The 24,211-nt window shown below is 41.9% G+C and overlaps 1 protein-coding gene across 3 annotated transcripts in view; it reads left to right on the top strand.

Moving 5' to 3' along the window:
- The first annotated feature begins 11,149 nt into the window (after positions 1 to 11,149).
- CACNA1E (calcium voltage-gated channel subunit alpha1 E) overlaps positions 11,150 to 24,211 on the top strand; it is a 396,969-nt gene continuing 383,907 nt past the window's right edge. For all 3 annotated transcript variants that reach the window (XM_068239700.1, XM_068239701.1, XM_068239699.1), the window contains exon 1: positions 11,150 to 11,250. In XM_068239700.1, the coding sequence (XP_068095801.1) occupies positions 11,158 to 11,250 (93 nt within the window). In that variant the 5' untranslated portion in view covers positions 11,150 to 11,157. The remainder of the gene's footprint in view (positions 11,251 to 24,211) is intronic.

The following is a 24,211-nucleotide window of genomic DNA, read 5'->3' as shown; positions in this document are numbered from 1 at the left end:
GTTTCATATATAATCTATACACAAAGGAGAGGAGTTATGAATTCTGGCACAGCAAGGAAATGTAGAATAGGAGCAGTTGATGCTCCACCAGTATGTTGTGCGGTCTCCCAGCAACCAGCATGTTAAATTGAGGTCAAGGATCAAATGCATATGATAGTTGGAGACTATGGGAGTATAATTTATCAGGAATGGGAAGGGTGAATATTAGAGTAGAGTGTGTACTGAGGGAAGGGGAAATGAGTTTTAGAAATTACTTCAGGTAAATATTTTAACCCTTGCTTTAAAAGCCTCCCATGTTTAATACACTTATACATTTTTTTGTATGTGTGAATTGCATGTCTGTGCTTTTTGCAATAAATCTATTTAAAGCGGGATTGTCACCATAAAAATCACATTTCAACAGCAACTGGTCTGAGTGTATTAAGTGATAAGGATGCTAATCCTGCATTCAAAACTTTCAAAACTTTTTCTGCTGTTATGGTTTGGAGTTATCACATGCTTTAGGAGCACTGGCCCTTTAGTAGTCTGTGCCAAACAGTTGCATGCTGTGGGTTCTTTTTATCTATAATATATTCCTCCGCTTCCATTTATTTCTCTTCCTAGCTGCCTATCTGAAACAGGATCCTCTGCTCACTTGTGTTTACAAGCAAGGCTGAGGTGACTCCGTGATTGGAGGACAAAAGAAAGAAAAAGTAAAGGGCAGAAATGACATCAGGATTTAGCCTAAACTGTGTGTAAAAGACATGGTTCTCACCAGGAACAGAATTCTCTTCATTTACTATATAACATTCACTGAAATCAAAACGTGGACAGTACAATACATGTGTTATGTAAGTAGATCAAGTATTTATCTACTTATGTATGTGTTTTTTTTCCTGGCATAGTATGGCTAATCCTACTGCTTTAAAGAGACACTGAAGCGAAAAAAAATGATGATATTATGATTTGTATGTGTAGCACAGCTAAGAAATAAAACATTAAGATCAGATACATCAGTCTAATTGTTTCCAGTACAGGAAGAGTTGAGAAACTCCAGTTGTTATCTCTATGCAAACAAGCCATTAAGCTCTCTGACTAAATTAGTCGTGGAGAGGGCTGTTATCTGACTTTTACTATCTCAACTGTTCCTGGACTATTTACTTTTCCTCTGCTAGAGGAGAGGTCATTAGTGCACAGACTGCTCTGAGAGACTCATTTTGAATGGTGAGTGTTGTGTAATCTGCACATATTATAGAGTGATGCAATGTTAGAAAAAACACTATATACCTGAAAATAAAAATAAGAGAATATTTTCTTTGCTGCTAATCTTCTAGTAATTATTCATAGTACACAACCAATTCATTATATCATATATTTTTTTTCGCTTCAGTGTCTCTTTAAAGTACCTGTATGACTTCTGGCATATTGTGCCAAGCAGGATAGTGGAACTTCATTTCCCTGCAGAAAGCAGATCACATGACCCAGCCCACCCCCTCTCACTGCTGAGAGAGAAAGAGTGATATAAATTATCATTAATGCCATCCTGATGTTCAAATCCTTGTTCAATTTAAGCACCAACTATCTGAAAGAGTTGTTAAAGATGCACCAACATCTCCCACAATCTACATCAGCAGAATCTAATAATCGTATCATCGCAGCAGTCTACATCAAAACCTTTGAAGCCATAGTATTCTGTCATGGTGTTTCAACTCTTTGGAATTCCTTACCGCCCTCAATCAGCATAACTCCATTTTCTGGAGATATTTAAGGCCATGCCTATCATTAAGGTGACAAAATCCATGCTCCCACCAAATCACTGTATGTGCATTCAGTCCTATGAAAGAAAAGCACTTTACAAATGTTAAATGTTGCTGTTCCATAACTGTTAGATGATTGACTATAGGGGTAGCAGAATGTTCACATTTTTATTATAGTGGTCTTTAAAGTGGCATAAAAAAGAAAAAAGTATGAAAAACATCTCAGAGATGAAAACCAGAATTATTTATCTTAATTTAAAGCCTGTGACAGCCACTTCTTACTGTTGTGTCTGTTTTAAGCTAAACTATCTTGCAAGCGCAATGGAAAACTGCGGCGGAAGGTTGAGAATCTGTTTCAGTCACCCTCCCAGGATTTCAGAAGTAAATTTAAAAAAATCCTTTGACAAATTGAAAACGTCTTGACTTGCATCAGGCTAGCACTTGATTCTGTTTACAACTTTGCTTGATAAATTCCCCCAAAGCCATATAAGGTTATGCTGCACATCTTTACTGGTTAATGTGGATACCATTTAAGGTCTCTTTTTGACAAGCGGTTTGTAAGAATTGCTCCTACTTTTTGCCATTGCTATAGCAATGAGTGTATATCTAGGGTCTTCTGCTAGCATCGGGAATTTGTCTCACGTTAACTGTCTGCTTTACTGATGGTGACATTTTGGCAGCTTCATTCAAGCTGAAGGAGGAAGCCTGCGGGGACCCATCAGGACTTCTTTATACTCCTCGACAGTGTGCAGAGCTGCTTAACGAAAATAGAACCGCAGGGGCTTCTTACCAACCTACCATTTAATGGGCGCCCTCAACACAAAAAACATTGGGTAGAAATGACACTCTGGCTAGCCTTTGTTTAATAATAAATCATTTGAAAATAATTGTCAAGTAGTTAATTAGGGGAAATGTAACAGAGCACATAATTATGCGCAAGCAACTGCATGTTGACTATAAATACCTGCAAATATATTCAGCAAGAAGGTGGGAAAAAAAGCAATGAGGATGTACAGTGATCTACAGCAGTCAATCAGAACTCACCTGTCACAGTCACCATATAGAGGAGATTTGTTTTTTACCTTCATATTCTTACTATACATTTAAAATTAATCCCAACTAAACTTTCTTCACTTAGGACTCTTTCACACTAGCCAAGGCATGTATGAACGCTATTTTCTGGATGACTTGCGAAGCACAGCATGTGTGGTGTTGGAGGAGGGTTACGTTTCAGCATCAGTGCCGCTAGCACAAATTAACTTGATGGGAAATCACTTGCGTCATTCGATAGACTGCTCTCGTCCGCGTTACGACCTAGGCCCTGGATAGGGAAGGATTTGTTGCAACTGTGTCACACCACCCACAACCTCAGATCAAAAGGATCTAATAACTTGACCACCCCAGAGTTCAACTAAAAATATTTGGAGACAAAGCTTTCTGTCATGCTGCCCTTACCCTGTGGAATGCCTTGCCAAACTTAATCAACATGACTCCAACCCAGGGCATGCTTAAAAGACCACCTCCAGCCAAAAAGGTCTGAATGGCAATACATATATGTAGTCCATGCACTGTGTACAGTTAGATGAACATACAAAGTTTATATCTGGTACATCATATTGGATAGAACAGAGTAACATTTATATCTCTAAGTAGCACTTCCTTATTTCTCCTGAAGCTGAAGCCTTGCTAAAGCATTGTGTCCTCCTCTTCAGCCTGATTAACCCCCCCCCCCCCCCCCCGCTCTCTGCCTGCCTGGATCAAACGACTTCCCTTTTCACAGTGTGTAGTACAGAGAAGAGACAGGAAAACTGCTGCAGTTATCTTACCATGTCTGTTTGCTATAATTATTATTTCAGATGTCTGTCTTCCTAGATTAGATCACGTGGACATGAGGGGTGGAGTTATGACATCTGTCTCCCAGCATCCTTTGCACCTATGTTTTTGAAAGAAAAGAAAAAAGCCAGGGCCCAATTTCACACTGGGGTCAGGGATTTCAAGACCATATGCGGAATATGGACCCTGGGGGGTTAGAAAATCACACTTTATCATATATTTTGGCAACTTATTAGGTTTAAAGCAAACTGTAATTTATAATTTAGGTACTCTTTAAATAAAAAATTAAAATCCACCTGTTTAGTCTGGCATTTATGATCACGTTTTCCCCTGTACACATCACTACGTGTTGATCTGAGACAAGCTTATGCTCTTTGGGTCCTACGGGAAAAAAGCGCTTTGCAAATGATTTATTGTTGTTACATTGCAGAGAGTGGGAATTCTTTACTGTGAACGGTAACATGAAAGTCAATGAACTTTCGTGTTACCATGCGTGTTGCGCACAATGCGGTGCGTCATAAAGGACAGCAATGCACATAAGTGTGAAAGGGCCCTACATTCAAACCATTTTTACATAGGTAAATAACATTGTTTCACCAACACTCATTGCCCATTTAATAATAATAATAACTAACATTTTTATAGCTTTTCTCTCCTGTCTGACTCAAAGCTGTTGAGAGCTGAAGCCATTAAGTAGCCACTAATCTCAGTAGGCCACCCAGCAGTATTAGGGAGTCTTGCCCAAAAACTTCTTACTGAAAAGGTACTGGCTTTCTGAATAGGAACAGCCAAGATTTGAACCCAGGGTTTGTGAATCAGATATCCCAAATTCTCAACAGACTCCAGTTGCCAGTTTATTCTCCACCTCCATGTCCATTTTAAGCTGTGAATCCCTGCTGGAGACTGACAGCCATGATAAGTCTACGGCCAATAGGGGGAAGCATGACTTCAGCAGACACAGCAGGCCCATGTGACTAAAGGGGAGTGGTTCAGACTTCCTGGTGAATGGGGAAAGTGAAAAATGTGTTATGCACAATTAGCTTGAACTATTGCTCTATTGAAGAGACAACAATACCTTAAAAAGGGCTTCACTAATAAAGAGTAAGTACGCATATAGAGCTTTACATGTCCTGTCTCTGTCTTTGCTGCATAAAAATAAAACATGAACTGCATCCTGCTCACCCTGTACCCTTTCTCCTTCTTTTTCTTTTAATTGTGAACTGGTAAGGGAGTTCAAAGGTATGCTCTTTCAAGAGCATAGGCGAGGTACCTTTAAGTTACCCAGTGACATGTGTTAGCAAGCTGCAGTACACCTGGTGCGGTAAATGTAACCTGTATTCCTTAAAGAAGCTCAAAATGAGAACTTTTCACTGAATTGTTATAGATTGCATAGTGCCCCTAATCAATTCATTGAACGCCAAATCCAGCAAAATAGCACAAATAATGCTATTTTTGAGTAACATGGTAAGAGATGAGAACCTCTTTTGGATTTGTATTGCTGTCCTGTAACCCCATCTGTGACAAATACATCTTGCTTCCTGTTCAAACAGGAAGTGAGTCAATCTCTGCAAGAGTGGCGGAGACATCAACAAATACAACATTTCTGAGTGAGTAAGTCTACGTTCACACCAGACCTAAAAACAGATCGTTATCTGGAGCGGATACAAGAGATAAACAAATATGTCAGACACAACATGCTACAGTGGACACCAACGGATAGAAAAACACATATCAATGATCACAACAGAGGTGTTAAAAACATAAATCTGTTCCACTGTGACTGTACATGTTGTCACTCTGGCATAGTATGTACCTTGCATTAGCTAAAATCTATTTCCTGTCCCCAAGACATCCGGGGATCATATTAAAGTCACCAAGCTCCCTGGAGGTCCCAGGAACAGAAACTGATGGATAATTTGAGCAATGGGGATACAGCAATAAAAACTCCAAAGAGATTCTAACCACTTTGCATATGATTGAAAACTAAAATGAAAACATTTACCGGAATAGACGTGTAAGCGGGTGTGTATGCCCAGGGACAGAGCCACTGATTGGCCGGGGTTCCAGATTTAGATGAAAAGATATGCTGAACACTAACGCTAAAATGTAAATCATCTCAATATCTAATTATATAATCTCCTTGTGGTTTCATTTCGTTTTGCAATAGGAGATTTATTTTTATACTTTATGCAGCAGTTTTGGAAGGATGATAGTTTAGCATTTTCTTTACCCACCCATGAATATTTGTTTGCTGTGAAATTTGCTTTATGTTTGTCTCGCCCTGACAATTCTCCATTTATTTAATACTGAGATAAACGTCTCGAGGCAGGACCGCTGTGCCATAAAATGGGCTTTATCGCCTGCCATGTCACATAAATAGTGTAAATGTTGAAGCGTTTCAGGATCTGATTGCAGAATGTATTAGACTGTATTACAGAGATGCTGAACATCACAGCGACTGGTACATGAAGCATAGCAAAGCTTCACTGACTGGTAGTAAGATACTCACTCTGTAAGATCCATCAGTCAGAGTGTGGAGAAGGATCCTTAGACTGCTACGTGATTGGATCATGCTAGAATCAAATGTTGGCGTAAGTTGTTCAAAGTCATTATTTGGAAACTCTGGTAGAGTTGAGAGATTGGCCTCAATTCACTAAGCTTTATCAAACACTTTATTGAATGTTTGATAATTTACCTCATGGGTAAAATCTAATTTTTAATTCATTAAGGTGTTGTGTATTTTTCGAATGTTTTATCAATAAAACGTTCAATAAATCTATAACACCTTAGTGAATTCAAAATTAGATTTTACCCATGAGGTAAATTATCAAACGTTTGATAAAGTGTTTGATAAAGCTTAGTGAATTGAGGCCATTGTCTGCACAAACTTGTATACTAAGGGCCTATTTCCACTACACGCGGATTCTGCATGCAGAAAACTGACTCCAATGAATGCCTATGGGAAATCTGCATCAGAAAATTTGTGTTTAGTGGAAACAGGCCCATAGACATTCATTGGAGTCAGTTTTTCTGCATTCAGAATCTGTGTGTAGTGGAAACAGGCCCTACCTCTTAAAGCAAACCTGAAGCGGAAAAAAAATTATGATATAATGAATTGTATATGTAGTACAGATAAGGAATAGAACATTAGTAGCAAAGAAAAGTCATTATTTTATTTTCGGTTTTATAGCTTTTTTTTTTAATAACATTACATTATTTTGTCATATTTGCAGTTTAGAAACCACACTCTGTATTTTAAGCTACTAAACAAAGCAGAAATAATGACCCTTTGAACCCTCCTTCAGTAAAACCTTATCTCAAGCTAAGCTGTCTCTTACTGTTTCTTGGCTGTTTAAGTGCTTCAGAAAACAGGAATTTATTCAACCCAGTTGGGTCTAATAGCTCAGAAAGGCTCTTTTTCATAGAAAGTAACGACGTTTTTTAATGCTTCCTGTACTGGAAAACGATATGAAATTCTTTTCTTTGTTACTATTGTTCTATTTCTTGGCTTATACAATTCGTTATCTCATATTTATTTTTGCTTCAGGTTTACTATAACAGTTACTTAATGTGAAATTCCTCCTTGTTAAAAATGTATATAAATGCACCATCCTGCCATTTGTAACTTACCGATGGCATCCTCAGAGAGGGGCCTACTACTATGGCACAGCATTGATGACCCCCCAGTGGGTGGTGATATACAGAGTGTGGAGCCTGGTTTCTCTCTCTCTCTCTCTCTCTCTCTGTCTCTTTGTAACTTTAGCTTTCCACTCCCTCTTGTTCTGCCCTTAACAAAGGGGGTGTTCTACACCCTTATCCGGGCGCCACTGCCCCAACCTATTGTGCATAGGCAAACGCAGGGGGGGATTACAGCTGCCCAGAATCCCCTCTCAGACCAGGGCTGGTTCAGTGTCTGGGGATAGGCACAAGTTGAGACACCAGAATATCTGCAGGGATCCTGCAGTTCACAGCACCGCTCCCCCCCCCCCCCTCTTTCCTTGCTACAGTTGACTTTGGATGTAGTAGCAGTGTGTGTACAGAGCATGGAGCAGCAGCATGCGTACAGAGCATGGAGCAGCAGTGTGTGCACAGAGCATGGAGCAGCAGCATGCGTACAGAGCATGGAGCAGTGTATGGCAAGCACCAATGGTGGACCAGGGAATTGTCAAGTCGTGCTATAGACTCCAGTCACCTGTGCATCTCAGGTGTCTCCTCCAGTAGCATTCCAATGAGTCAGCACCGTCTTCATTAAAAGTTCTTTTATTCAAATCTTAATAAAATTCCATGGCATGTAAACAAGCGATCAGCAGCGACAGCTCCGCTGTTTCGGGCTATCCGCCCTTTCTCAAGCTGTGTAGCAAGTCATCCATGTTTAATCACAGTAAAATCACTCCTTAAATACTAAACAGAAAGAATCAGCAGCCAATCCGACGCGTGGAGCCGCCGGCGGACCTGATAGAAGACTTCAGGTATAACATGCAAAACATAACCTACCTACACCCCCTTCCTAGCGTCATCTAGAAGCAACCTCCCTCCTAAAGCCTACCTGGGGGTATGCCTATTTTCGCCGTCCGTATCACAGGAGCGCGGGCGCGGCCAGCCTCTCCATCCTCCGCTTGTTTACATGCCATGGAATTTTATTAAGATTTGAATAAAAGAGCTTTTAATGAAGACGGTGCTGACTCATTGGAATGCTACCAGAGCATGGAGCAGCAGCATGCATACAGAGCATGGAGCAGCAACATGTGTAGAGCATGGAGCAGCAGTGTGTGTACAGAGCATGGAGCAGCTCTGGTGAACTTAACATAGTCAGGTATGAGCACAACCCTGTGGGGCTGCTGTGTGAATGCTTCACTTTCCGCTTCATTAGCAATATCGGCTGTCCTCATTATTATCTGTATCCAAACTGCTCTTGATCGATCCTGTTGTCGATCGGTCGGGAAATTGCATTATGTGTACCCAGCATGATGTCCTACCATATTATTATACTGTATTGTGCATGGCTGAAGGAAACCTTTCAGGAATCCCCCCCCCCCTCCCCTTGAAAATCCTGGGTTTGTCCCTGTTGGTTATAAGCTAGGCATAGTCACTGGGAGTGAATCACTTGGGACTGGGCTAGCTGCCCATTAAGGGTTTTATGGTGTTCTTTGTTATGTGATTGTGCAAGGTTTGACATACAGTGTTTCAGTAAGTGATTGCCTATTGTTTTGGGCAACAGTGCCCTGGAGAGTTATTACCTCTGTATCAGCACCGGTAATCATTAGCTTGTGCTACCTATTAGAATAAGACTACCTTGTTCACTATGTGTATGCTATTTTTGTCGTGAGGTACTCTACAGCTTTATAAATGTCTTATTGTATATACTCTTGAAAACTTGAATAGAAAGATATATACCAAAACATTTTTATAATAATATGCCAGTGCAGTATGAGTCTTTTTGTACCCTAATCTTATTTTTCAAAAAATCTTTCCATTTACATTTGTTGCAAGCCATGAATTGGAATTTATCATATCTGGATATACAGCTTACTCAGTGCCTTACTTGATTTTGGAGCATATTTAATACATTTTGATAAGTTTACCATCACGTATATTAGTTAAATAGCATGTGCATAGTGGCTGCATAGTGTACTGTTTAAGGGCACCGCCTTTGACATGGGAGACCAGGGTTTGAATCCTGGCTTGGGTGAGTACCTATTCAGTAAGGAGTTCAAGGCAACACTCCCTAATGCTGGGATTACACCATAACATTTTCAGCAGATACATGGTTCGATAGATAATTTCCGACATGTCCAATCTTATTTTCGATCGTTTTTCTAATTGATTTATCATCGAAGTGAATGGAAATTGATAAGAAAAGATAAGAAAATTGATCGGAAAAAATCAATCAAAAATAAGATCGGACATTAAATCAACTGAAAAATCTCATTGTGTATTCCCAGCATAACACTGCAGGTTGGCCTCTTGAGCACGTCCAAGTTGCTGCAGCTCTTGAGTGCTTTGAGACCGACAGAAGAAAAGCTCTATATAAATGTTCAGATTATTATTATTATTATGTGCTGCGCAATAAGCGCAACCCGCATTACCTAGGTAATGCCTGCATTGCTAGAGTATCATGTACTATGCTACTTGCTCTACACTACTTACTTACATGCAATGTGAGTCCTATTAGAGAAAAGCGCTTTACAAGGGTTTCACTTTTGTTGACATTGTATTTTTGCAGCACACATATTACCTAGGTAATGTGGGTTGCGGTAATTGCAGACGTTATGTAACGGTGTAAGAACTGGTAATATTTGGTACACTACGCATGCAATGCAATTTTACTACAATTTAGTGAATATGCCCCTTCCTTCCAACTCCTGTAATTTTTTTATCTGACAAGGGCAATGCTCTCTTCCTTTTGTTTCTCGTAATGCCATATACTAGGCGCTCACAGGCCTAGAAATTACTGGGCCCCTGGGAAATTACTGGGCCCCTCAGCAAAAAATGTAGATCCCCAATAATGAACAAAACTCTTCTCATTCCCCAGAGAATTTCAACATCCTGCATGGAGAGAAGGTTTTAAAGAGACATGACCCAATTAGAATTATACATTTATTCTTTAAATCTTTGAATTATATTCAATATTCTTTTATCAGGCAAGGAACACAGCCATTTTGACTATTTTAGTTTGTGCACACTGCAATACATTGAAGCATAATGTACTAACTTTTTTTTATAAAAATATGTATTCCTGATTACAGTGTTTTCCATGGTTCAGACCTGTCTCTCTACTAACCCTGTTTTATGGATGTCCGCTGTATCACCTTGTGAACGTCTTTCTGTTTTAACAATCTATTTTAATAGATGACATGTCTGTGAAGCAATTTGATTTAGCTTAACTTTAGGAGTAGGGATTCAGATTATGGCCAGAATGCACCAGTGCACTTCTGTTTGCTTTTCAGCCACACATCAATATTATAGACTGCTAAGTGGACAGAAGTGTGCTAGTTTGTTCAGGCACTTTACAATATCTTATATGTGACAGTATGTGTTTAAGCTTTGGTTCTCATGATTTATCATTTGGACAACACTTGTCTTAAAGGACACCTGAGCACTTTAGAGGCTGCCATATTTATTTCTTTTTAAGCAATGCCAGTTACCTGGCTAGGCCGCTGATCCTCTGCCTCTAATACTTTCAGCCATAGACCCTGAAAAAGCATGCGGCAGATCAGGTGTTTCTGACATTATTGTCAGATCTGACAAGATTAGCTGCATGCTTGTCTCTAGTTAATCAGACACTACTACAGCTTAGTAAATCAGCAGGGCTGCCAGGCAACAGGTATAGTTTAAAAGGAAATAAATATGGTAGCCTCCATATTCTTCTCACTTCAGTTGTTCTTTAAACTACATACATACACTTTTTAACTTTTCCTTGGTTGGAACAATCATTTAGGATTAAACAAATATAAATAATTGCTGTCTTGTTGCTGTCTTGTTTGTTCCCCCAAAAAATGTTTGTATTATTAGACTACTCAAGTAATATATCTGTATGTTCTGAATGTATACTGTTTTCCTTAACTCTTCACCTACTCCATTTGAATACATGATCCTTGCTACGATCATTGCAAACTGTATCGTCCTTGCACTGGAGCAGCACCTTCCTGGAGATGACAAAACCCCCATGTCTCGTAGATTGGTAAGTCCCTCTACAATTTTTCTCTTGTGGCGTCTTCCTCATTGCCTGTGCTTTCAACTATTTAGAATAGTGCACAGACTTTTAACATGGGAAACTCAACTATTGTACTGCACTTAATCTGAATTCTGTTTCAGGTTAAAAATTGTATATCTGGTATATCAGTGCACACTAGCCCCTCATGCTGTAGCAAACAGTAACTTCCAGCAGATTGGGTGCGCTCCCTGCTATAAAAACGCAGAATCAGTTCAGTTTAAGTGACACTCCACTCCCCTTAATAGGCGATAATTGCTTGACAGGTAAGCCTCCACCACACTGGATGAAACGTACTCACCAGATTGAAAGACCACCAAGGTCTAGTCACACCTTGGGGTTATTACCAGGTCACCCCCGACCATATACGACCAATTTCAGTGGCGACATGTACACTACAGGAGCTTGAACATAGGACAGCATGGGGAAGAGCTGTGCGCCCCACAGCACTACCCTAAGGCACCTGGAAGAACTACATGGAGCCAACTGAGGCCACTGAGATGGGGGTGAGCGCCGCAAAAAACTCTGTGTCTTCTTTTAACATCTACGTATGAGTGTAATGGTATATTAAAGCTTTTATGGTTTTACACTATGGAAAGTTTTTTGTTTGAGTTCATTTTGCAATGAAGAGGTTATTTGAAAATATTATTGCTATATGAGCACTATTAGAATCCTGGATCATTGTTGCCTGATAATTGGAAGGGAGCCTGGATTGCACTGAAATTGGTCGTATATAATCGGGGGTGACCGGGTAATAGCCCCAAGTCGTGACTAGATCTTGGTGATCTATCAATCTGGGGAGTTGTATCGGGTGTGGTGGAGGCTTACCTTTCATGTTCTAAATTATCAGACATATTATTGAGAGCAGATGATTCATTCTACAAGAGACTGATTTTTTAAGTCCATGAAAGACTGCATCATATGATTTGAGGTAGCAATAAGGGATACATAGCTTGTGACTGCACTGGCACCCTTGGACCAGAGAGGGCCCCATGTTGCACCCTCCTTGAGTTGCTGTGTTAGCACTCCATTGGTGCTATGCTGGTGCTACATGTGCTTTGCTTAATGGTAATTCATGAACAAACTGTACTCTTGCTTACACCTCTTTCATAATGTATTTTATTGTGTTGGGGGTGGGAGGAATTGGTGGTGTGCGGTAAAAGGGGAAGCAAGCTGAAGATACATCTTGAGTCTGTTACCAGCCATTCAGGAACTTACAAATAAGTCACCTGATCAAGTTGATTACCTACTTCTGCATACATTTTCCTTGAGAACAAATAAAATAAATTGAATATACAGTATGTAGAGAAGAGGTTGGAAGCATTGCTGAAAAGTTTAGCAGCTTCTTTTTAGAACAGAAGGTATTCACCTCTCACTTCCATTACAACTCCAAACTATAAGGAATACAGTCCTTATTTACAGGCAGGAAGTGTTGTCATTTGAAACCATCCTTTTATATTTGTGTAAAAGGATGTTCCAGTGCTTCCAGCTCCCCCCTCCCCCCTCAAATAAAACAATAACTTACCCTGCTGTGCACATGCACAGTAGCAGTTTTTCCCTCGGGTCCCGGCAGAAATAGCCAAGCCCGATCGGGTCTGCTCTATGTTAGAAATCACCTTTTGCTCCGGCACCAGCACCCCCTTGAGGTGCACCTCACAGAATGTGAGCTGACTCGACTCTCCTCACAACAAGCATTATAGGAGATAGACTTTCTTAGGCATCTTCAAAGTTCCAAGTTTTTAAATTCAGTAAACAGATATACAGATACAGTTCGTTACATCTTAAAGGGACACTTAAGTCAAACAAAAAAAATGAGTTTTACTCGCCTGGGGCTTCCAATAGCCCGCTGCAGCTGTCCGGTGCCCACGTAGGCTCGCTCTGATGCTCCTGACCCCGCCGGCAGCCACTTCCTGTTTCGGTGACAGGAGCTGACAGGCTGGGGACGCGAGTGATTCTTCGCGTTCCTGGCCACAATAGCGCCATCTATGCTGCTATAGCATATATCATATACCATATAGCAGCATAGAGGGTGCTAATGTGTCTGGGAATGCGAAGAATCACTCGAGTCCCCAGCCTGTCAGCTCCTGTCACCGAAACAGGAAGTGGCTGCTGGCGGGGCCAGGAGGAACGGAGGGAGACGGCGAGGGCACCGTACAGCTGCAGGGGGCTATTGGAAGCCATAGGTGAGTAAAACTCTTTTTTTTTTTTTGACTTAAGTGTCCCTTTAAGAAAGCATAATTCTTCTGTAGTAAGTCCGTTGCATTACAAGCTCTTGATCACCTTCCTGTTGAAGGTAATCAGGTCATCTTCTGTCTATACTACGTTACATTTAACTACCTATATACAGCATACATTATATCACATGACATAAATAAAGGAAAGTAATTAGGGTTCCAGTCAGTAGATAGAGAGCGTGAAAGTAAGAGTGCCCTCCGTTGGCAAATCATGAACCTTAATACTGACCAGGAAAGAGTTAACTATGTCATCATCTGAACCATCTATGATTGGTTCAGATCCCTTGTGATGTCATGATACACACCTACTCAATTAATATTCTATGAGCCCCCTTGTCCCAGTTGCAGGAATGTTATGTTTTATAAATATGGCCTATGTTGATTGTTCCCGTAGTCCATTTGTCTGGGGCAGTGTAGGCCTAAGACCTTGGACTAGGAACATCTTCTCAGTATCTGCTTGTATCATCTGCTTCAAGCAGACACTGAGATGCTTCTGCCTGAATCACGAGAAACTCTATTTAACGGTATACTCTGCAAACAAGTATTTTACCTAAAACTCAGTCCAAATAACTGAGGCCTACTTAAATTATAACACTCTACTATGCAGGCATGAGCAGTAGAGTGGATATGATCTGGCTCAGCTATTTCAGCCAGAGCCTGCGGGGAAACTGATGCTGTGCTTGTACAGGGCTCCTTACAAGCAGATCTTCGTGTGTCCCAGCAGTGGATCCCCTCTGCTGAGGAGGAAGGTGGAAGCGTCCTTAGGATCCAAAGGGTTCCCCCTCCTGAGATAAGTACCTCTTAGGTACACTGCACTTTTTTCCCTTTAGGTACTATTTAAAATGATCCTGCATTGCTTCCCTGAAGATGAATCTACTGTTATGTATGTTGTTTTTTTTCCAGTCATCTGAAAACTCTACTGTTCAAATCCACTACTGAGTAGTCAAGTCACAGCTGAATTAACTGACTTCCACCTGATAACTTCTCATCCTTCGCTTCTGATGACTCATGCTGTCAGGTCTCTGAACTTAGGAGAGCAGTGGCATAGCTAAAGAGCTGTGGGCCCCGATGCAAGTTTTACAATGGGGCCCTCCAAGCACTCTATACATAACAACTGATACAGAGCACCAAAACCTGCCAATGTCAACTACAGTGTCAGAGGTGCAAGAACTTAGAAGGGAATGGGGAACAGTTTGTTAATGATTACCACTATTCAAAGTATCTATAGAAGTGATTATTATGAGCACAGGACCAATAGAGAGCTAATACTGTAGTTGAGGGAGGGCCATTTGGGGCCCCTCTGGCCAAGGGCCCCGATGCGGTCGCTACTCTGCACCCCCTATTGCTACGCCCCTGTAGCAGAGAAAACACACATACTGGTGCACATGGCAGACGGGGGGCCCGAGCTCTGCCACCAACAAGGAGCCCCAAGGTCCCCGTGTAACACCAAGAGGGAGAATACGGGTGAGCCACGAGGCACCCACCACCAGGGGATTCACTCTTCCTGCCTCTTTATTTGCTGAATGCAAAACACACAAGAAATGTGCACTCCCAACCAGCAATTCTCCATTGTATATGGTCGAAAAACAGCTCGTCAGCCATAACATACACCCATGTCTGCAGTACCAAATCTAGCAGGAATTGCATAGGTTCAGCAACATTCAGGTGAGAGAGGCTTTGCTCTGACATTATCATAGTTTATGTCACCAGCAGGGGGCACCACGTGCAAGTATACCTCTCACTTTGCCCCCCTCCCTATCAAACCACTTACCTGATACCGCATACTGGAAGCTGCAAAATAACTAATTTAAAACACACATGCTTCTTTTTTGCAGCTTCCAGTATGCGGTATCAGGTAAGTGGTTAGATAGGGAGGGGGGCAAAGTAAGAGGTATACTTGCACGTGGTGCCCCCTGCTGGTGACATAATCTATGATAATGTCAGAGCAAAGCCTCTCTCCCCTGAATGCTGGTGAACTTATGCAGTTCCTGCTGGATTTGGTACTGCAGACACGGGGTGTATATTATTGCACTTGATTGGCTGACGAGCTATATAGCATATAAAATGGCGATTGCTGGCTGGAAGTGAGCATTTCTTGTGTGTTTTCACTTAGGAGAGAACACAGCATATCCCATGAGCCAGAAGGGGTGAGGTGTGATCATGTGGAACGCTGCAAGCTTGAACGATTTACAAAATATTTTCACATGGATAAATGAAACAGGAGAAAAACAGGAGAAATAGATGCTCAGGAGAGGTATCTTCTGTACTTTTATTAAACACTTATGTTCCTTGATATATAAGTGGTTCATATGTATGGATCCTCTATGCAGTGTTCTCCAGCCCTGTCCTCAAGGCCCACCAACAGTGCATGTTTTGTGGAAATCCATAGAGGTAGATCATCAGCTCTGCTGAGACACAAGTTACCTCAGCTTTGAATGTTTGTAGTTTCTTGCACAACATGTACTGTTGGTGGGCCCTGAGGACAGGCTTAGGGAATTCTGCTTTACAGGGTATCTTTAAATTATAATCACTGTCATAAATTATTTTGATTTAGATGATTTAAAGTAGAGCCTTGTTCACTAATGCAATGTCTTTCTTTGTTTTTGGTATTTAAATTGTATTGAAAAACTCACAGCGAGATACAGTACAGTCATAACTGCAATGTAGGACAAGAATGGTACAGACTGCAATAGTATCAAAAAGATCAACATCAAATAGTCACACAAAGATGGCTCTGCAGTCACCACAACATACAGCATTGCTCAATATATGTAAACGGGACATGGATCCCTTTTTATGCCCCAGTACCAAACCAATAAACAAAAGAACAACATTCTAGATTTTTCAAGTATTTTTAAGTAGTTTGAAAAGAAATGAAGAAAAAAAGAAGTAAAAGAAAGTGAGAGGAGTTACTAAAGAAACTACATGAGTCGTGGGTATACCATACTCTTAAGCTGTCCATACACTAGGCCGATTCCCCGCTGATCGACAGCAGATTTGATCACTGGGATCGAATCTGCTGTCACATCGTTCATGCTCCATGCTAAATTTCGACCTATTTCGTCCTGAAATAGATCGATCCCGTCGATCGCTCCAGTGCGGGAAATTACCGTTGATCGCCCACGGGTAGGGAGCGCGTCGCTAGCGGCGTTCGAGTGCCGATGACTGACGCAATAGAGAGTCAATACATTACCTGCTCCGCCTGCGCGACTCACCCCAGTCACCGCTGCTCCGTCTCCGCTCTGGTCTGGTCTCCGGGTCCGGCATGCTTCAGTTCTTCTAGCCCAGCAGGAAGTTTAAACAGTAGAGGGCGCTCTACTGTTCAAACTTCCTGCCGGGCAGGAAGAAGTGAAGCATGCCGGAGCCTGAGACCAGACCAGAGCGGAGAAGACAGCAGAGACCTGGAGACTGGAGTCGCGCCGGCCGGAGCAAGTAATGTATGTGGGCGGGGGGAGCGGCGGCAGCACCACCACCACCACAGATTGTGAACGGTTTCAGGCTGAAATCGGTTCACAATCTGTTTGCAGTAAAGGCAGCCATACGATCCCTCTCTGATCAGATTCGATCAGAGAGGGATCAATCTGTTGGTCGAATCTGATGGCAAATCGACTAGTGTATGGCTACCTTTAAAGCAGAATGATACAGACAATGTACATTATGATCTAGGTCCACTAACCAGATAAGGAGGAATTTGCCCTAACTCTCTGAAACAAGTGCAATTTATCAGATAGATTAGCAATTGAATGTTCTATTTTATAAATGTCTATTAAGCATCTGGCAGCTGTCAAACAGTGATTTAACAACTTCTAATATGTGGCTTGGTTTTAGGAAGTGGTTCTCCCAATAATCATATCCAAGGGTCCTGTGGCACAGAGGTATGAAGCAAAATAATTTGCAGGAGCTCATCCCAATTATGCTGCACTATAGAACAATCCAAGAATAGATGTTGCATCTTCTCACTTGGCCACAAGATCTCCAACAGAGCAGAGAAAGGGAGGGGTACCACTTAAGTAAACGCTCCGAACTCTTGTAATACAGCATTATAATTGTATAATGTTTTCTTTAGTGAAAATGCAGATAAAGGTTTTAGCAGCATTTGTACATATCCTGGACCACATTTCCAAGCTGCTGGTGGTGCCAAAAGCATTATCCCTGTGAACCATATAGCCATGTTGATAATCTGGAGTGGTGTGTGTAGCTGCATTTATCTAGGTGTAAAACCGAGTGAAAAGCCTTTTCTGCTGAGGACCCGTATTCAACATGTTTTTCGTTTTTTCTTTTCATTTTTGCATGATAAGATTTTAATAATAAGCGATACATCGCCATGTTTAGTTTGCACAGTTTGCAATTGAAAACAATAGATTGGCTTCTATAGATCTGGTGATTGTAGCAAAATGAAAAGACCCTGCATACATTCCTAATGCAGTCTCCTCATTTGGTAGCAGTTAAGTGTACTGGTAAGAAATTTAATTTGGGCTCCTAAGAAGCCCACACAAAAAGGCAAAACTTGTTTTTCCATAAGATATAGGGCAGGATGTTGGGGAAAAAAGGATAACATGTATTTTCAGTTTTCTTTTTTTAGCCCTAGTTAAAATAAATACTGTATGTAGTTGTGGATCCGCCCATCTGTGGATAATCCCATCCTTTAACTTTTGCCTCAAAATACACATGACCCACAGAAAAACCCACTCCAATGTTTCCCCTTAGTCCAGACCATGCATTGGAAGTGTGTACATGCTGCATACTGTAGAAGCATGCCTGTAACTATAGTTACTTCTCCTTGTTCCGGCAACAGTCCTCATGTCTCTCCTGCAACTTTGAGTTTTCCAGAGAGAGCTCTAGGGCTTTACTGTGGTCACTTGATAGCCCTGAAGCTCTAGCAGAGAGTTTGAAGCTGTAGGCAATCACCAGGATTGCTGCAGGAGCTGGAAGGGTAACCTAAATTCAGTCATTGCATACTCTGAAGCATATACATGCTTCCAATGTAGGCTTTGCTTCCAATACAGGAAGGCATGCCTTGGAAAAAGAACTGGACTACAATGGGGGCTGACACAACATATAGAGGATCTCGACTTTGCAGATGATGTTTGCTTACTTTCCAAAAATGTCCAACATATGGAAACAAAGTTAGCCCATCTACTAGAGGAGAGCAGGAAGGTGGGTCTGATAATTAACTGCAAGAAAACTGAAGAGATGCGATTAAACAGCAACGTAGATCCTAAACGAAAGTTTCTGGTGTATGGACATCTCGATTTCTATATCTGCTAGTATCTAATGCCCAGGGATTACAAAACCACTGCATTTGAGGAATAATAAACATCTGGTGGCCAAATGTAATATCAAATAAAGAGTTGTGGGAAAGAACCCAAGAACAACAAGTGGACTTGCAGATCAAACGCAAAAAGTGGAGACGGATTCGCCATACTTTTCGTAAGGATAGATCAATTAAGAAAAAAACCTTAAAATGGAATCCTCCAGGCAGCTGAAAAAGAGGAAGACCAAGGACAACTTGGAGAAGAAGTGTGGAGGAAGAAATAAAGAAGGCAGGGAAATCATGGATGCAATAGAAAAAAATCGCCCAAGACAGAAACCGGTGGCACACATTTGTTGAGGCCCTTTGCTCCAGTGGGAGACACAGGATTAAGTAAAAGAAAAGTAATGCAGGCTTTGAATCAGATGGATTAAGATGAAATGGCGCCCTAGGCAAGGTAGAAGATTTGGTGCCCCTTTGTGGTCCTTTTGGTAAGCTGAAGTGGAGAGAGGTCAGAGAAAGTGGCAGGTGGGCCCCTTGACACCCACTAGGCCTCAGGCACCTGCCTAGGTTGCCTGGTGGATGACCCTGCTCTGTTCTGCATAAGTAGGGGAACATACCATAACCACCATAACCATTGGTCTCTACTCATATGTAAGCAACTGTTACCCCACACCTTTGGTCTTAGAATGTTAGCTTATTCATGAGTATAAATGGTACATAAAATGAGAAATAAGTGGAAACCATCATTTTTGCAACGTGGCCACCCAAGCTCTTACTCTATCTCGTGATTCAATGAAGAAGAATGCAAAACATCCTGAGTCTGTGCAAAGCCGGAAATATATTCGAGTGATTTTATGAGATCCATTCTATCTACCGTTTCAAATCGAAATATCTTAACGCGTGGAGTGGCCTTGGCATAGCAAGCTGCATGTGACTCAACTAATCTACGTCTTTGCTTTTTGTCTCATTGCAAAACAAAAATTGTAGTTCATTGTTTTCCCACTAGTTACAAGGACAAAACTTAAAATATGAATGGGTGTACTTTACTGCAGATCAATAGCTACAAGTAGCTTTGTCTTGATAAAAGTGAGTAATTGATTAGAAAGATCTGGCCCCGGGTTTTGTGCATCCTACTGAAGGTTTCACATAAAAATAATTGATTCCTTGTCATTGTTTTATCGAATTTGATTCTGGTCATCTTTATAATTGGCCAGAAGAATTTCCATAATTTTCACTCTTTGTCTTTTATGACGTCCTTCCTCTTCAATACATATCAGGGCGATAGTAAGACAAGGTCAGACAACTCGAAATCTGGCCGGCTAACTGGACTCAAAATGCTAAAGTAACATTCCGAATACTGGTGCCAGGTAATGTGGCATTTAGATAATCTCTCTCACTTGTAAATAGGAACCCGAAGTAAGAGGTATATGGAGGCTGCCATCTTCATTCCCTTATAAGCAGTGCCAGTTGCCTGGCTTTCATGCTGAGTTTTTGGCTTTAGCGGTTTGAGTCACACACCTGCAGCAAGCATGCAGCCAGTGGCATCAGACCAGTGTCAAAACATCTGATCTGCATGCTCATTCTGGGACAGTGACTTATAGTATTAGAGGCAGAGTCTCAAGGTGAATGCCAGGCAACTGGCATTGTTTAATCTTAAAGAGACTCTGTAACTTCAAAAAGATCCCCTGGGGGGTACTCACCTCGGGTGGGGGAAGCCTCCGGATCCTAATGAGGCTTCCCACGCCATCCTCCGTCCCACGGGGGTCTCGCTGCAGCCCTCTGAACAGCCGGTGACAGGCCCGACTGTAATTTCAATATTTACCTTTGCTGGCTCCAGCCCCCGCTGTGGCTGCTTTCGGCTCGGAAATAGACGGAAATACCCGATCTCCGTCGGGTCCGCTCTACTGCGCAGGCGGCGGAGACTTGCGCCTGCGCAGTACAGCGGACCCGACGGCGATCGGATATTTCCGCCTACTTCGGAGCCGACAGCCGTCAGAGCGCCTGCGCAGGAGCCAGGAAGGTAAATATTACGTCACGGCAATACGGAGGGCTGCCGCGAGACCCCCGAGGGACGGAGGACGGCGTGGGAAGCATCATTAGGATCCTGAGGCTTCCCCCACCCGAGGTGAGTACCCCCCAGGGGACGTTTTGCTGTTACAGTTCCTCTTTAAGATGCTGTTACAGTTCCCCTTTAAAACAGCTCAGCCTGAGCTTCCTTAAAGGACAAAAACAAAAACAAAAAAACAAACAAGTGAAATGCAGTACCTGCTTTTGTTACTAATGTCCTTTTTCAGGCCATGCCCTCTTCTTACCCCTATTTGCCACTATGTTAGTCCATCGTCAGGGCTTGACTAATATTAGTCATGACATGCACAGTAGCGTCCATTCAGACATGCAGACGCTTGTTCTGTCTCCTCCTCATAAGACGCCCCTGCATCATGGATGCATCTGGCTTCGTATATATATATATATATATATATAAAATTTATTTTTTTCCCCCTGATGTTTGCCCTCTAAACCTAGATGTGTCTTATAGTCCAGAATGTCTTATGGTCTAAAAAATACGGTACATAGGAAAAAAAATAATTTTGATTGCATTTTACTTTGGGACAAGAGCACATCTTACAAGCAACTGTACACATGAATTTTACATTTTGTAGGTTTTTTTTTTCTCCAGCTAGATGTGAAGCAGCACTGTATGTGAAAGATGCTGAACAAGGATTCAGTAGAGAGATAGGCAACAAGGTAAACTGACATCAAAACAAGGTAGGCTTCCTATGTCCGAGGGAGGTCATTTGAGCGCCATACGGTTCCTGGTAATTTTGGTGCTGCCATAAAATGCAATGTTAATTGCAACTATAGCGGTGCCTAGTATATACTTTGGGCACTGGATTTATAGCTGGTAGGAGCTAATGTGCAGGAAGGGACAGTTACTTAGGTGGAGGGTTAGTGTAGGGAGTAGGTAGAAAAAGGGTTAATGTTAGGAGTAGTGTAAGAGGTAGGTTAGGTAAAGCGATAGTAGAATATCGACAGTATTGGTGATAGTTACTATTTTGAAGTGATGATGCTTACAATAGTGAAGAAGAGTGATATGGCCACCATTGATGGGTCCCTGTGACAGGAACTTAGACAAATAAATAACTTGCAAGTCCTTTGTTTTCATAATTTGATATAGCTGAGAACATGATAACTCAAGCTAAATTAGCACTTGAATAGTCAGTACATAAGATTTTCAAGATCTCAAACACCTTCTTCCAGGGCTATCAAGACCTTGAGAATGAAAGCTCAGTCAGATTGAAGAAGACCTGAACTGAGAGGGATACAGAGATTGCCATATTTATTTCCTTTTTACCAATGCCAGTTACCTGACAGTCCTGCTGATTTTTCAGGCATAAGTGGTGTCTGAATCACACACCTGAAACAAGCATGCGGCAAATCAGTCAAACTTCATTTAGAAACATCTGATCTGCATGCTTGTTCAGGGTCCATGGCTAAAGGTATTAGAGACATATAATCAGTAGGAAAGACAGGCAATGGGCATTGTTTAAAGGGAAATAAATATGGCAGCCTCCATATCCCTCTCACTTCAGGTGTCCTTTAAGCCTCTATTATATACATGTACTAGTTAACCCTTGGCTGAGAAAGTCGTTCAGTGCTGTCTCCTGCAAGAATGTAGCATGTGTACAGATGCTCCATGACATAGTTTTACAAGCAACCATAGTGGAAGGCTGAACAATGAACTGCAAATGAGCCCATTGCTCTTGTACATACAGCAAAGTCCACTTTATCTGGAACTCAGGCAACCTGAAGTTTCAACTAACCAGCTAACCAGCATGCCTGAGGGGGTGTACAGGGACACAACTTTTGTGGGTTTGGGGTAAAATACTTACTGATCCTCTAGGCGCCATCTTCTACGCATCCTGCAGCTCCCTTCTGCTTTCCGGTATCCATGCACGGCTCCTAGCGTGTCACTTGACTCAAAGCAGGTCATGTGACATGTCAGGAGCTGTACACAGAGGAAGTCAGAAAGCCGCTCAGAGCTACAGGAAGTGTAGACGATGGTGCCCAGAGGATTGGTAAGTAGTTTCTGCTGCACAAGGTGAGGTTTGTGCTTTTTTTGGCCAGCAACCAGCAAACACACATTTTCAGCATCAGGCAATCCCTGTCTGTTTCAGGTTTTAGGGACTTAGCTGTGTTTACCTTGCCAGACATTACTTGCTTCAGTGCCACCTTGTTATTGCTTCTCTCCTCTCCATTGGGCAGTACACACTGGGTATAACTGGACAGCTTGTACTGCTCCGTGGAGAGAGGAGGAGCAATGATGGGGTGGTGCACAAGCAAGTGAGATCAAGCAGGGTGGGTAATTATGAGCACAGTAGGCTTGGTGCGTGCTCATTGTTCATTGATCCGCCTTAATCGATCGAACAGCTACATCATGAGGCAGCAGCAGCTGTAAATTCGCTTGTTCCTCGAAATATTCCCCTTACAATCGGACAATGATCCTTAAGGGTACCAATTCACTGTACATACGAGGCTTAACATACAAAGGACAATACCAATCCTCTAACTCCAGTGACCTACAATCAATGCAAAGACAATGTACACCTCAAGGCACGCAAGCAATAACACAGACAAGAAATACATTTGTTCATAGCAAATATCCCTCTATACTTGTCCTTATCGTAATATAGATACAGTATCCTTGCTGCTGTTTGGCAGTCTTTCATATCAAGCAAAAATGATGTCAGAGTGCAGGTAAAGCCAACCTATCTCATCATCAATTCTCTATAGGTGTATTTTCTAGCAAGGAAATAAGACTTCTTGCCAGCGCAATAAATCACTTGCATCTAATGGAATTGCATATCCTCCTGGATCTTATTGAAAGGAGATAGTCAGTCATTGACCTACCTAGGTCAGGCCCTGAGGTAGCAAGCATGACAAGCAGGTGAAAGATGACATTGGAAAACAAGCCTTGCCACACCCTCTTGGTGTCCTCCCATTTCCAGCCTTTTAGTAGAATGAGAAAATAGATTTCAGATTTGTTTTTCCTGCTTCCGCTTGTAAAACTAGTGTTTTCACTGTAAGGTAGAGGAACTCAGATTATTGAACTGGTCATTGAAGGATAACATTTAGCACTTTCTACCTATTAGATATTTTCTGTCTTCCAAAGATTATTAGCAGCTAGAGTCTTTAAAGTGAACCTGTAGTGAAAAAAGTTCCCCTAGGAGGTACTTACCTCAGGAGGGGGAAGCCTCTTGATCTTAAAAAGGCATCCCTCATCCTCATCCGCAGGCCTGTTCCAGCGCTGGGACCCACAAAAAGTCTTGTGCAGGGTTAGTAGCACCCTCTCGCTTGGCTTTCCTCAGAAAAAATACCAGGCCAGATTGGATCCATGTCACTGCTCTATTTCCTGAGCAGGACGGTGCTAGGGCGCACTCACAGG

This window comes from Hyperolius riggenbachi, chromosome 6, assembly GCF_040937935.1.
Source record: "Hyperolius riggenbachi isolate aHypRig1 chromosome 6, aHypRig1.pri, whole genome shotgun sequence".
Classification (NCBI taxonomy): Eukaryota; Metazoa; Chordata; class Amphibia; order Anura; family Hyperoliidae; genus Hyperolius; species Hyperolius riggenbachi.
The sequence above is the reverse complement of the archived record's forward strand: the minus strand, read 5'-3'. Positions and strand labels throughout refer to the sequence as shown.